The following is a 13,499-nucleotide window of genomic DNA, read 5'->3' as shown; positions in this document are numbered from 1 at the left end:
ACACACGCAGACTGCCGAGTCCATACACACACACGCAGACTGCCGAGTCCATACACACACACACAGACTGCCGAGTCCATACACACACACGCAGACTGCCGAGTCCATACACACACACGTCCATACACTTCGTTTGGGGGCGGGGCCTGTGCCAGGGAGCCTGTCAGCCACAGACCGTCCCCAGCACGGTTCCAGACCCTCTCTCCTGCATTCCCTCGGGCTGTCACAGACTATTACAGCCCGAGGGAATATAATGTAAGAACATGGCCAGCAAGTTGCTGGCATTTGGGGGGGCCCATGGGAGGGCACAACATGATTTAGGGGGCGGGCATGACCCCCTCTGGCGCCCCCCTAGCGACGCCACTGCTTTCGGGAGAACCTGCCTTTCTCAAGGCTAAAGCATATCTGAGCTCCATAATTGCTGTAGACTTGAGAAAGGGAGGTTCTCCCTAAAGATTGTCATTCCAATGTTCTGTTAGTCAAATAAAAAAGGTATTCCAGGATACAAATTTCAGCTGCTATTTGACATCTGCATTACTTGACCAATACGGCTACCATCTCCATTTTAAAAGAAAGTGAGGATTCCAAAAGCAAATGGTTTCTTGAAGAAGCACAATAGTGTTAGGAAGACAAACAGGTCTCGAATTGCAGTGAAAAGTTTTAAACTAACCTTTTCTCTATCGTCATGGCTGCCCCCCGTCCATGGCTTGATGCTCTCAACAAATGTAATGCTTTTGCATAGGAAAGCATTAGGAGGCTATTACGCATGCCCGGCAAAATGCTGCGTTGCACCAATCATCATCTCCTCTTAGAGACGCACCTCCAGGGCTGGCCTTAGTATTATGTGAAATACTTTGTCTGCTCCTCGGTAATGTAGGGAAGGCAGTCTGGTACTTCTGTTGGCTGCAGACCATAAGTAGCTGTTTTACTAGCTCGGGATAATCAGAGCGCTGCCGCAGATTACCACAGGACACTGCAAGTCCCTGAGCTTGCGAGACAGTTATACATGGTCTGTACCCAGTGGAGGGGCAGACTAGATTCAGATCAGTATCACTCTCCCAACTAGGTAACAACAGGAAAGGAAGAACTAATTTTTGTTTTTAAATCATTCATTTAATAAATCCCCTATACACACACACACTATACATGGATGACGGAGGAGGGGTGGTTGTGAAGATTTTTAGTACAGGGCGCCTAAAGGCTTAAGGCCGGCCCTGTGCACCTCTATGAGGAGTGGTCAGCATCTCCATGCAGAGTGAGCAGCACTAGACTAGGAAGCACCTCTAGTGGCTGTCTGAGTGACTGCAGTGAGAGGTGTTACTAGGCAGCAATGCAAACACTACCTTTTCTCTGAAAAGTTAGTGTTTACATTGAAAAAGCCGCAGGGACATGCTTTAGACACCAGACTACTACATTAAGCTTTAAATTCAGCTCAGGAGTGCACACATTCATATTTAGTATAATGATTCAAAATGTGCTTTCGAAATGAGAATATCATGCATTTTAGTAAAACAGTTCTTCAAATCTTTCCACTTAGAGTATGTCATTTGGAATTACAATATGGTGCCATAATTGCCATATGTTCCGATTTCTACGGGACTATTGAATTTGTGTTTAGTGAAACGGCTTCATTCAAAAAAAAAAAAATCACATCTTCTGAACACGGACAAAAAAAAAATAGTTAAAAAAAAATAAAAATTGCTAAAACCTTTGAATACTGGCTGGATTCAGCCGTAGAGTGCATATACAGCCATACTAAAGTACTAAGTACATTCAGTTGTTGGCATATCTTTTAGTTCAGCTGAGCAACTGCAGTTGGTTAATATCTGTTTAGACATCTATTCATCGCATCATCTGCACATGCATTGCTGGCTGTGGTCATAACTCAGCAGCATAATCATTTACCCCCACTTGAGCGGGCAACAGACATGCCACCTCCAGCAGGTCTCGTTCCTTGTTCACAAACCAACTAGGTTAAATCCATCCTATCGAGTTCCATTTGGACTGCTTTAACTATAACGCATTGCCAAACTAATCATATAATAAAGCATATTTGTATACCTTGAAACTATGTGGATTTGCAATTGTTGGCGACTCCAAAGACATTGCATTAATCTTTGGGTGGAATATGCATTAAATTATGCTTTGCTTACCAGCTTGCCAAAGACACCCACAAATTGCCTATTGCTGCACTATATCATATGGAACCTGTCCCACCCACAATCAAAAACATTCCATCAGTTTTTTTTTGTCCGTGGCCACAAATTTACATCCCCCCCCATATGGATTTACAGGATCTCTTGTTGCCTGAAAAATCCAAATGATCCTTCATCTACTATTTGTTGGCTGAATAATTAAATCAGTTACTGCAAAGAAAATGAACATGGTCTTGCATTGTGCATTTGTTAAATTCTGTTGTAAGGAAATCAGAGATATTCATATATTTTCTATCCGCGCAGGTACCTGCAAGTTGGGCTGGGCGTACTACTGCACGGGAGGTGGTGCAGCAGTTTCTATGCTTATCTGTACTTGGATGTCGTGTTTCGCAGGAAAGAGAAAGAAACCATCTCCGTACTGACATTCCATATCATTAGAAAGAGAATGGACTAAGTGATACAGATGATGCATCTGCCTGTTCCTGGTCTGGAACCCCAAGGAACTGGTTAATTTGCAATCACATGGATGGCAGGTGAAGACGTGGCCATGCCAGATTGTTCTTGGAACCTGCCACATGTGTTGATTTGTGCTACGAGCTAGAAGTCAACTTATTAAAAACAGAAGAATGGAACATTATCACTTGTAACGTGGAAGGACACTCTTACCAAGACGTTTTCATCTGCAGAGTGAATATCAAATACCATCTGCACAAATATTGCTACATTTATCAGATAGTAATTATAGCATGATTTATTTCTTACAAAAATTATAGCTGAGCTACACAGAGTAACTGAGAATATTTGTGAACTTGGTAAATACGTTAGAGTTAAAAACGGAGAATCCATCCTTAAGACTAGTTATTCTGAGTTAATGAAGGATAAACGGTGGCCGTTAAGCCTACAGATCAATTGACATAACTTCTGAAGGAATATGAATACTAAATAAGGGACAGATTCCTTATTTACCCGGATATTTAGAAAAAGCTCTCAAACTCTCCCCCTCTTCATCCTGTCACAATCGCTCCCCCTCACGATCACACTCATCCCCCAATCTTGTCACACTCACCACTCCTCTCACCCTGGCACATTAATCCTGTAACATTCACCCCTCACCCTATAAAACTTACTCACCCCCTAACCCTGTCAAACTTACCCCTCAGGTGAGCAGCAGGTGCAGACCTCAGAGGAATCCAGTGCTCTCTAGTGAGTTGGAGCACAGTCACCAGATGTTCCCAGTTTGCACTCAGACTTGGTACGTGCTGAACTGTGAGGGAGGTCTGGATTTTGCAGTGGTGCAAACCTCCCACTGTCCCATCAGGGACTCAGGACCCATGATAGACCACCAGGCAGAGCTAACCCCTGCTGGAACAAAAGGGAGTATGGCCCCATCATTGGACCACCAGGGATGAAAACCCCACTTCCATGAAGGAAGCCGAGCCATACGGGGCTACACAGAGCACAACCACACACACACAAATTACATACAGCTGGCACAGGCACACACTACATACAGCTGGCAGACACTCGCATATTACATATAGCCGTCACACAAACACACCTTCATTTTTTTAAATCTGATTTTATGGTAAAGTTGTCTAAAAGATGGGTGTCAGATGTTGGGACAAAGGACATGAAAACATTTCAGTGCTTGCCATAGGCACTATCTTCAGTAGACATGCCTTTGTGTGAAACTTATCCCAGAATGTGAAATCCCACCTAATTTAGTGCTGGGCCCATTAAATTATGAATGTGTGGGCACTTTCCTGCCCAGAATTATATCCTTCCTGTCTCCATAGGGGAAAATCTCAGGGCAAAGAGAAGGAACTCATATGGTTCTCTCTCTCTCAGAACTCAAAAATGTTTCTGGTATTGGAGTTCATTGTTTATTTCCCCACAATAGAAGATTTATGTATGTTCTTATACCATAATGTTTTATCTCTACCTGCTGTACGGTGGTGTAGTAAAGCTGCCATCTTACAATAAGCACAATATGAAAGTTAGAGAGACCCTTATTTTCCAGCACAACCTGAATGCTTCTGATAAACAGGTTCCGGAGTAGTAAGACAATGCTTTGAAATCTCACGGATGTTATTTACAACTACAAACAATTCTACACTATATGTACTGGCAAAGTGATGGGTCAGGTCATTAAACAATGAGGTAGTTGAAGAAAAAAGGAGAAAGTGGGAAAAAAATTATAATCTGTAGGCATTTCAAGGATTTTACCCAACTGCCAACTATCCCAACTTTGCCCAGACTTGGCGTTGTTCAAGGCAGGGATATCCTATCCTAATCATTCCTTATTTAATGTACATATTTATAATAACGTCTATAATATATAATAGTATCTCCTGCACATACGCTTTCTTTATTCTACCAGGAAAACAAAACATTCTACATATACCTATTCCCACTAATTAGAAAATATTTTAATAAAGATCGGCTACATTTAGTGTAATCAATTTAAAAAAAAAAGTCTGAACGTAATGGACGCATGTCTCTTTTCAGCTATGTACCTATATAGCTATATACGTAACTATGTAGCTTTACTTCACCGGGTATAGCCAATAGTCCGTAATGTGAATAACACATACATACACTGTATAACCCCTATGCCTGCTTTTCCTCCCGTATACAGTGAATAAACTTGTAAAGGGGTAAATTATTGATATCAATAAAACATACATACATTGTATCAATAATGCACTTACTCTATCTTCCTCTATGTCACGACTAACTATGTGGTCCAGCACGCAGAAACTATGTAAATATATACATAAGTAAGAAAAGGAAAATAACAGGATAGAGCGTAAACCGGACCTTAGAATGGCCGGACTAATACGCTAGAGACAGAGAATGGTCAAAGGGAAAGCCGAGGTCAAGGAAGCCAGAAAATACTCAATACCGATAAAACAAGCCAAGTCAGGGAAACCAGAGATCAGAATAATCAGGGAAACGCCAAGGATCAGGATACCAGGAAATCAGAAACACGGAAATAGCACTCTCGGGAAACCAGGAAACTGAAACCACGACAGGGCAAAGTACTGGGAAAAGCTAGGGGTTTCGATACCCCTCTCTAGGCTATGATTGGTCAGAGGGCGACCTCTGACCCTAAAACGTGCGTGTGCGTTGACGTCGTGACGTCATGCACACGTTGGTATAACTCTCGGGGGCGGGGCTATCCATAGACGCGACCACGTGGTCGGCGCCATATTGGATTCGGGCGTGATGCCCGGAAGAAGTGAGTGCGCGGTTCCCGGCTCGCCGACGAGCAGGTAAGCTCGTGTAGTCGGTACGGTCGTGCCGGTCGGGCACGGCCGTGAGGCTTGGCGGGCCGGTGACCGCAACACTCTACTGTCATAAAACACATTTAGAACGAGAACATGATTATTAAAATATACATGAATACACTGCTGTAAATCTAATATACTTATTGTACCTACTTATTGTAGTGACTACACTTACCGTACCTCCCCAGTAAATTAAAGTGCACTTAGCATTAAATATTAAAATAAATATACATGCCATTCATACTTGTAAACCTATATATAGTAAAGTCATAGTCTGTATGTATAGAGAAAGAGAGATAAACAATACAACATAAGTCGTTTTATATATTAAATTTGTAAACTAAACATAATTCACTCTATATTGAGTAAACTCCCTATTTAGCGGACACCTACAGCCAAATATGCAAACGGAGTTGAAATAGAATACTATAATATTACATTTACTTGCATATATTATATAGAAGTATATATAATTAATATTTTGCATCCCCAGAGTTGTGTAAACAATAAAATATTGTTTCTTTTAACGTTTACAGTTTACTCTTCATCTCTGGTTTTTCAGTTTTGTTTTGTCAGAGAGACTGTTAATGAGCATACAGTTTTATCCCTCCTTACCCATTCAACTAAATATTTTTGGGTCTTTGTACAATTTACTCAAGCGGTTCTTAACCCCCATTTCTTTCGTAAATCATACACGTGTATAGAATGTATTAAAGATGTGCAGATAATGCTTCAATGCTTGTAGATTTTGTATTGGCAAAGGGAAGCATATGTGAGGAAGTAGGCTTTGAATTGCTGTGATTATTAAAAACTGCTCCGTATGTGCAGGGGGATAAGATACAGGGACCTCCTTGCATTATATTCTATGAAAAAAAACTGTTTAAATTACAACGGTATTTGGAGAACCCCTTTATATAAAACCTAATCTATCAGTTATTAGTCGTATTTAAAATTAGTCATGATTATAACCACATAGCCATTACAATTTCAAATGTCAAGTTGTTGGTAGACTATAAAAGCCCATTATATTATAGTATTCTATGTAGCATGTTCTAGGAGGGGATGCTGACAGAAACAAAACAATTATTCATGAAACAAAAACTGTTTTTAAAAATATGTAGAATACAAAGCCGAAGCCTAAATAAAAAAAATAAATAAAAAAATGGACTGAAAAAGCATGGGGATGCATCCGTTTTTCTGCTATGTAAAAATGTGCCAAATATGCCAAAGAACAATGGGGCAAACACGCAAACCATTTTCAAAACCGGAATGAGCACTGCTCTCTAGTGGTGAAAAGTACATATTGCTAGTTATAAATGCACCATAAAAAGATTGTTTTTTTAAATTGCGCATTTTGATTTGAATAAGGTTTTAAAATTAATCAGCCATTTTTTTAAAAAATTAGAAATGTTATGCTTTAAGGTTATATATATATATTTTTTTAAATACGTTACCCTTTAATCAAGTTATAAACATGTTCATTTCTTAATTTGGAAAGAATTGCAGAAGAATTCTGTCATGCACTTAAAGTGTTCTGTTAACTGTAATTTCTCTTTTGAAAAAAAAAAGTCTTAATGCACAATACCCCCATAACTTCTGGGCTGTCCTACACAGCTGAAGAAAATGGATACAATGTTTGATTAAACATTGCAGGTTGTGTTCTCTATGTATACCAATACGTGCAACTACATATTTGTAATGTGCTCGGGATAAAGAAACTATACAAGAATTGTTTAATAATTATTATATCCAAAAACACTTTCCTTGGAACAAACTAATACATCCCGTTCAGATTGATGAATAGCTTAATATTAAATATAGGATTTGAGCTCTATGGCTGCTTGACCTTAAACCAACCAATTACTGCTTAGAGTAACATCTTCGGAAAACTGATTTCGCATTAACACTATAGGCCCTATCTAATACGCCACACATTCTTACCACATGTATCGACTTTACAATAGCATAGTTGATACTCCTTGACAGGTTCATAGCTTTCGATGAGCCGGTAAAGGTGTTGACACTGTCACAATCCCACCATTCTAATAATTCCATACACCACTTTCAACATTATACATTAAGCACTCAAGATTTAACAAATCACAATTCTGCTGAAGATGAGTTATCGACACTTTAATTTAATCACCGAAAACACGATTTAAACATCTACGAGGGCTGGAAAAAAGACTTAGAAACATTTTTCTAACAACCAACATTTCAAAATATTTCTAGGTGATTACGAGAAAATATAACCAAGTTTCCTGACTTGATGCTGTATACAATCAATGCTAATCAACAATTACTCATTAATCAATTAAACTGAAATATATCATAGGGAAATCAATAACAATTACACATGCAGAATACCAGAAATATCAACTTAGAGGTACCTTAAAGAAACTCAAATGTCCACATTGAACATAAATCGGCTATAATTGGCCTTTTTAGTACCATGTACAGGTTGTCTGTAACCTTTAATTTGTTATGTAAGTGAAACCACAGCAAAAGCAAAGTTTTTTTAAATGTTAACCCTGTAATTACGGCTTATTGCGCTTTAGAAATATAAAATCATGGTTTAGGCCTAGTTTTAAGATTATAATAGATTCTGAATTTGGCTGCATTACAGGCAGTTAAAGGGCTTATGAAATCTGGATTGTGAGCTCTTTGACAACGGTCATACATTACCGACTGAAAGTAAAAAAATAAAATAAAAAATAAATAAAAAAAATCCTCAATCAGTTAAGATGTTGGATTGTAGTGTAGGCCTTGGTGTTTAAAACCTGTGACCACTGTCTACTCAAATTAGTACCCTGGTGGTACAGCCTAATCTTTATGCAGTTGCAATTGGGTTAGTATTAGACAAATCCCTTAGTACCTCAGATGTGGGTTTCAGAATGCAGACGTTTCCTAGAATGTCTGGGAAGGCTTCCTAAAATGTCCTCGGAGGTTGATTAACGGAGCTTAAATGGTCAAAATGCTCATAATTCCAAAAAGACTTGGTTATTTCACGTACACACAAAAATACTCAACAACATTACCTGGGATCCAAGCCCACATAAACTGCAACAGGACAAATCTGGGTAAGTAAGCAGGATAAAAGGTGAATATCACAGATATCTTTGAAAGGTAATAGAGAATAGCAAAACAAAAGGCAAACGGCAAAAGACTTAAATATTAATAAAACATAAAAGGCTTGGTGAGGAAACTTCACGGTGAGTGGAGATCCCGTTTCAGTGGTACCCAGATGACCGCTCTGAACAGCAAGAACGGAAATTGGTAGACTTGTGTGGAAAAAATCAGTTTGGCTGAATCAATTTGTAAAAAAAGATAAAAAAAAAAATAAAAAAAAAATTGTTCGAATAGCATGAAATACGTTCATGCAGATTGTGGAGAAATCGGTGGGGGTGGAGGGGAATGATAGCATTTTTACTTGCTGGGTATATTCTTATTCAGTAAAATGGGAGTTGTTTATAACATTACATGTTAAGTGTGTGTGTGACATTTCTCAAAAACAATATGCAAAAGTGCTCTCTCCTACCCCCTGTCCTTTAGAGCTCTCCCCTACCCCTTAGTGGTCTCTCCTTTCTCCCCTGCCCCTTAGTGGTTTCTCCTCTCCCTTAGTGGTCTTTCCTCTCCTATGCCCCCTCTCCCCCCCCAGTGGCCTCATCTCCAACCTTTCCATTAGTCGTCTCTCCACTCCCCCCTCCCCCTTAGTGGTCTCTCCTCTTCCCCCCCCAGTGGTCTCTCCTCCCCCCATTCCATTAGTCGTCTCTCTCCCCTCCTTTCCATTAGTGGACTCTCCTCCACCCCCCCCTCCCCTAATGGTCTCTACTCTTCCCCCCCCTTGTGATCTCTCCTCTCCCGCCTTGCTGTGCTCTCGCCCCTTCCTAACCCTCCACTCCTAACCTGGGGAGGGCAGGGGGGAAAGAGATTTCTCATTGCCTGTCCCTCCACATGATTTCCTGGTGGGGATGCTTTTCTCCCATCCCCCTCCGGTTCCTCCGCCCGTAGTGACAGGGAGTAGACACCAAAACAACTACATTAAGCTGTAGTTGATCTGGTGACTATAGTGTCCTTTTAAGAAAATACAGATATCAACGTCGATTTGGAACACAACAGGTTAATGCCAAACAAGTCATCTATTATCATCACTTTTGCAATGTAACTGTACAGCCAGTAAAATTGCCATTTTGCCTGTTAAGCTTGCATGCATATCTTGGCGTATTGATCTTAAGATTCTGTGATTAACGCTAATGACAAAAGTTAAACCTTATTTGAACTTGATAATGATTTCTAACTGCAGCCGTATTACTGACAGAAAACAGTTAAGACATGTTTCGATTGTGATGTTGTTGAAAGCAAGCACGCAATGCTGCAGATATGTGGAAACGTCTATCCGAGAAAAACAAAGGCTGGATTGTGATCAAGACCTTAGTTGATAAACCACTTTATTTTGGAAGTGGAAAATGAGTAGAGATGGTGTGAAAAAACATGCATCAGACAAACTGAAAAATCTGATTGATATTTGCATGCTGCTCTTTCAGTTACATCCTTGCACCCATTCATTTCTAAGGGAATATATGGGGTTAAAATGATCAATCTTTATTGCATGAAAAAATATGAGAACAAAAGTTGCAGACAGGACCAGGAAGATCCTCTTAGCCCATAAACTCTTACAGAGGAGTAGTTTATGGGATAGTAGTTTGTTCTCAACAGCAGTTCCAATCACCACTTAGGATGAGTAAAACCGTTCTGTAAATGGTTAGCAGCCATAACACATTTGCTACCAATTTGCCCATAGCTCAGTTCACTGTTATGTGCCGTTCCTGGTAGATCAGCAGTCTAAGTAAGCTCTGTCCACAACTCTCTCTCCTGCCACGAGTTATGTTGAATACAGACAGGATTAGCAAAACTTGGACAAAATGAACACAGGCAACCCGAGTCTCTCAGGCCTGCTGCTCGATTGACAGCTTTGAGGGGCAGGTTTAGAGCTGCGGTGATTTTCACAAATCGCTCCAGTTCCAGACTCCTCACAGAGCTGACGGTAGGCTCAGGGCTCTGTGCATCATTACAATTCTGCATAGTTTGACCTTTTAAAGAATTAATCAGATATACAATTGTCTGTCTTGTAAAAAAAATAAAAAAAAATACTTGCAGTATCCTTTAATAATCGCAATTAGTAGAAACAAAAACAAAACTTTCGAAGGCAAAGGCACATGACAGTTTCAGAAAAAGTGGAGCTTCAATGAATATTGAATATTTTCACTCACAATGAAATGCTGGAACAATGTAACTGTGAACCGAGTAACAATGAACCTTGTTCTCTCAAATAACAGATTATGTAGAACTAAAACAAAAGACTCCGAATGTATCTCCTTGTTCAGGATAATTTGCAGAGAATATTCAGTTTGGAGTTTATGCTCATTAGTTGATTTGTATGGTTATAATAACATGTGAACATGTTCCGGATTTGGCCTTTGTCCAGTAGATTTGTTATTTAACCTCTTCATGGCCAAGTGGCAACAAATGTATTTAACCCTCTTCTTACAAAAATGATTAGTTCCACTGTTATTTGATTTTTTTTTTTAAAGTGCCTCTATTGTATATTGATTTTTAAAGAACAGAAAGGGCTTTCTTTTAATATATCCTACATGCATACCTAACACCAAATTAAATCTGAATAAAATGGGAAAAATATGAATTTTGTTCACATTTTAAATTATACATTTCTAATGAATTTTTTTTTAATATTTTTTTTTACATATCTAGGGCAACGAAATAAAAAGAACTCAAAAATAGATTCACAAATACAAGTACTGATTTAGAAATGTCTAACTGGTTTAGGATCTCAATTCATTTTTGGTAGTTAAATGCCAACCATATGCCAACCCCTTAAACACTATAACAACCCATACCCATTACCCAATGCTTACACTAACCCTAACCATATACCGACCCTAAAATTTACCCGTAGACTATCCCTAACCCTAAAACAGTTCTAAACCTTACCATACCCTATCATTAACCCTATACTAACCCTGCAGTTAACGCTAAACCTACATGACCCGTAAATCCAACCCAAACACTGCCTCAAAGAAAACCCTCTGCCCTTATCAGTACGAATATAAGAGGATGGGTTTCCTAGTTAAAACAGTAGAGTGGTAGGTTATCTTCCATCTAGTGGCTTTTTTCAGTATTACAGGAACATGATACTGTATTACTGAATGAAGCACAAATATTATTATTACTATATTTATATAGCGCCAATAAATTTTGTAGCACTTTACAATGGGTGGGCTAACAAACATGTTTCTTAGCCGATTACACGGTGATTGGAGGTGGACAATTGGCAAGGCCCAGCACTGATCACAATGAGCTCGAAAACATGCAGTAAGACCCTGGTAATGTCCATTCAGCAGTCTGCACCCCAGAAACACAGCAGCTAAGTCGATCACTTAGCTGTTGTGTTGTGAATTAATTTAAAGGGATGTATGGTGCGATGACTTTCAACACTGCATTAAGTTCACCGGTCAGTCTGGGGCCACTAAATATGACCTCGGGTGATAGAGGAGAGCACATGGGTTTGCTGGTGTGAGCAGGGATTCAACCCTGCCCCCCCTGCATTACCCTCTATGGAGATTTAAATCCCTATTTAAAGAGATCTACACAGCACTCACTTTGAGCACCGCATACCAGGCCCGGACTGGCCATCGGGCACACCGGGCAAATGCCCGGTGGGCCGCGGTGGCCAGGGGCCGAGGCCGGCAGGGGAAGTCCCAGGATCTCCCCTGCCGGTCTATGCAGGGCCGGCACTATCTGAGCGCCGGCCCCGCTGTTTTCAATGAGGGGCCGGTGAGGAGATCAATGATCTCCCTCACCGGCCCACTTGAATAGATCTGCGGCTGGGGAGGGAGAGGACCCGGCGGAGCTCTATCTTGCAGCTCCGCTGGGTTCCTCTCGCGAGATCCGGCGCGTTGCCATGGCAACGGCCGGATCTCGCGCGAGTGAACTCTAGCTAGAGTTCACTCACCCACTGGACCACCAGGGATGCTGTCGGAGTGCGAGTTCCGGTCCCCCCTCCCTCTCTCAGGTTCCAGCGTGCCGGTCCCCCCCTCCCAGGCTAAAGGTAAGAAGGGAGGGGGGGGGCATTATAACTGCTTTATTTTATTTTTATTTTTTACCCCCCAAACACACACACACAAAATCCCTTCTAATAATCACACACATCACTCTCACACACAGCACTCTCACACCCATCACACACAGCACTCTCACACCCATCACACACAGCACTCTCACACCCATCACACACAGCACTCTCACACCCATCACACACAGCACTCTCACACCCTATCACACACAGCACTCTCACACCCATCACACACAGCACTCTCACACCCTATCACACACAGCACTCTCACACCCTATCACACACAGCACTCTCACACACAGCACACACAGCACTCTCACACACACAGCACTCTCACACCCAGCACACTCACACCCATCACACACAGCACTCTCACACCCCATCACACACAGCACTCACACCCCATCACACACAGCACTCTCACACCCCATCACACACAGCACTCTCACAGCCCATCACACAAAGCACTCACACAGCACTCTCACACACATCACTCTCACACCCAGCACACTCAGCACTCTCACACCCATCACACACAGCACTCTCACACCCCATCACACACAGCACTCTCACACCCATCACACACAGCACTCTCACAGCCCATCACACAAAGCACTCACACAGCACTCTCACACTCAGCACTCTCACACACATCACTCTCACACCCAGCACACTCAGCACTCTCACACCCATCACACACAGCACTCTCACACCCAGCACTGTCACACCCATCACACATAGCACCCTCACACCCATCACACATAGCACCCTCACACCCATCACACATAGCACCCTCACACCCATCACACATAGCACCCTCACACCCATCACACATAGCACTCTCACACCCATCACACCCAGCACTCTCACACCCAGCACCCTCACACCCAGCACCCTCACACC

The 13,499-nt window shown here is 41.3% G+C and overlaps 1 protein-coding gene across 1 annotated transcript in view; it reads left to right on the top strand.

The window, feature by feature from the left end:
- LOC134573580 (LHFPL tetraspan subfamily member 1 protein-like) overlaps positions 1-3,334 on the top strand; it is a 44,757-nt gene extending 41,423 nt beyond the window's left edge. Inside the window, exon 4 of the mRNA XM_063433363.1 lies at positions 2,460-3,334. Within this exon, the coding sequence (XP_063289433.1) occupies positions 2,460-2,578 (119 nt within the window). The 3' untranslated portion in view covers positions 2,579-3,334. The remainder of the gene's footprint in view (positions 1-2,459) is intronic.
- The last annotated feature ends 10,165 nt before the right edge of the window (positions 3,335-13,499 follow it).

This window comes from Pelobates fuscus, chromosome 9, assembly GCF_036172605.1.
Source record: "Pelobates fuscus isolate aPelFus1 chromosome 9, aPelFus1.pri, whole genome shotgun sequence".
In the NCBI taxonomy this organism is placed as follows: Eukaryota; Metazoa; Chordata; class Amphibia; order Anura; family Pelobatidae; genus Pelobates; species Pelobates fuscus.
Note: the sequence above shows the minus strand (reverse complement) of the source record. Positions and strands in the feature narration are given on the sequence as shown.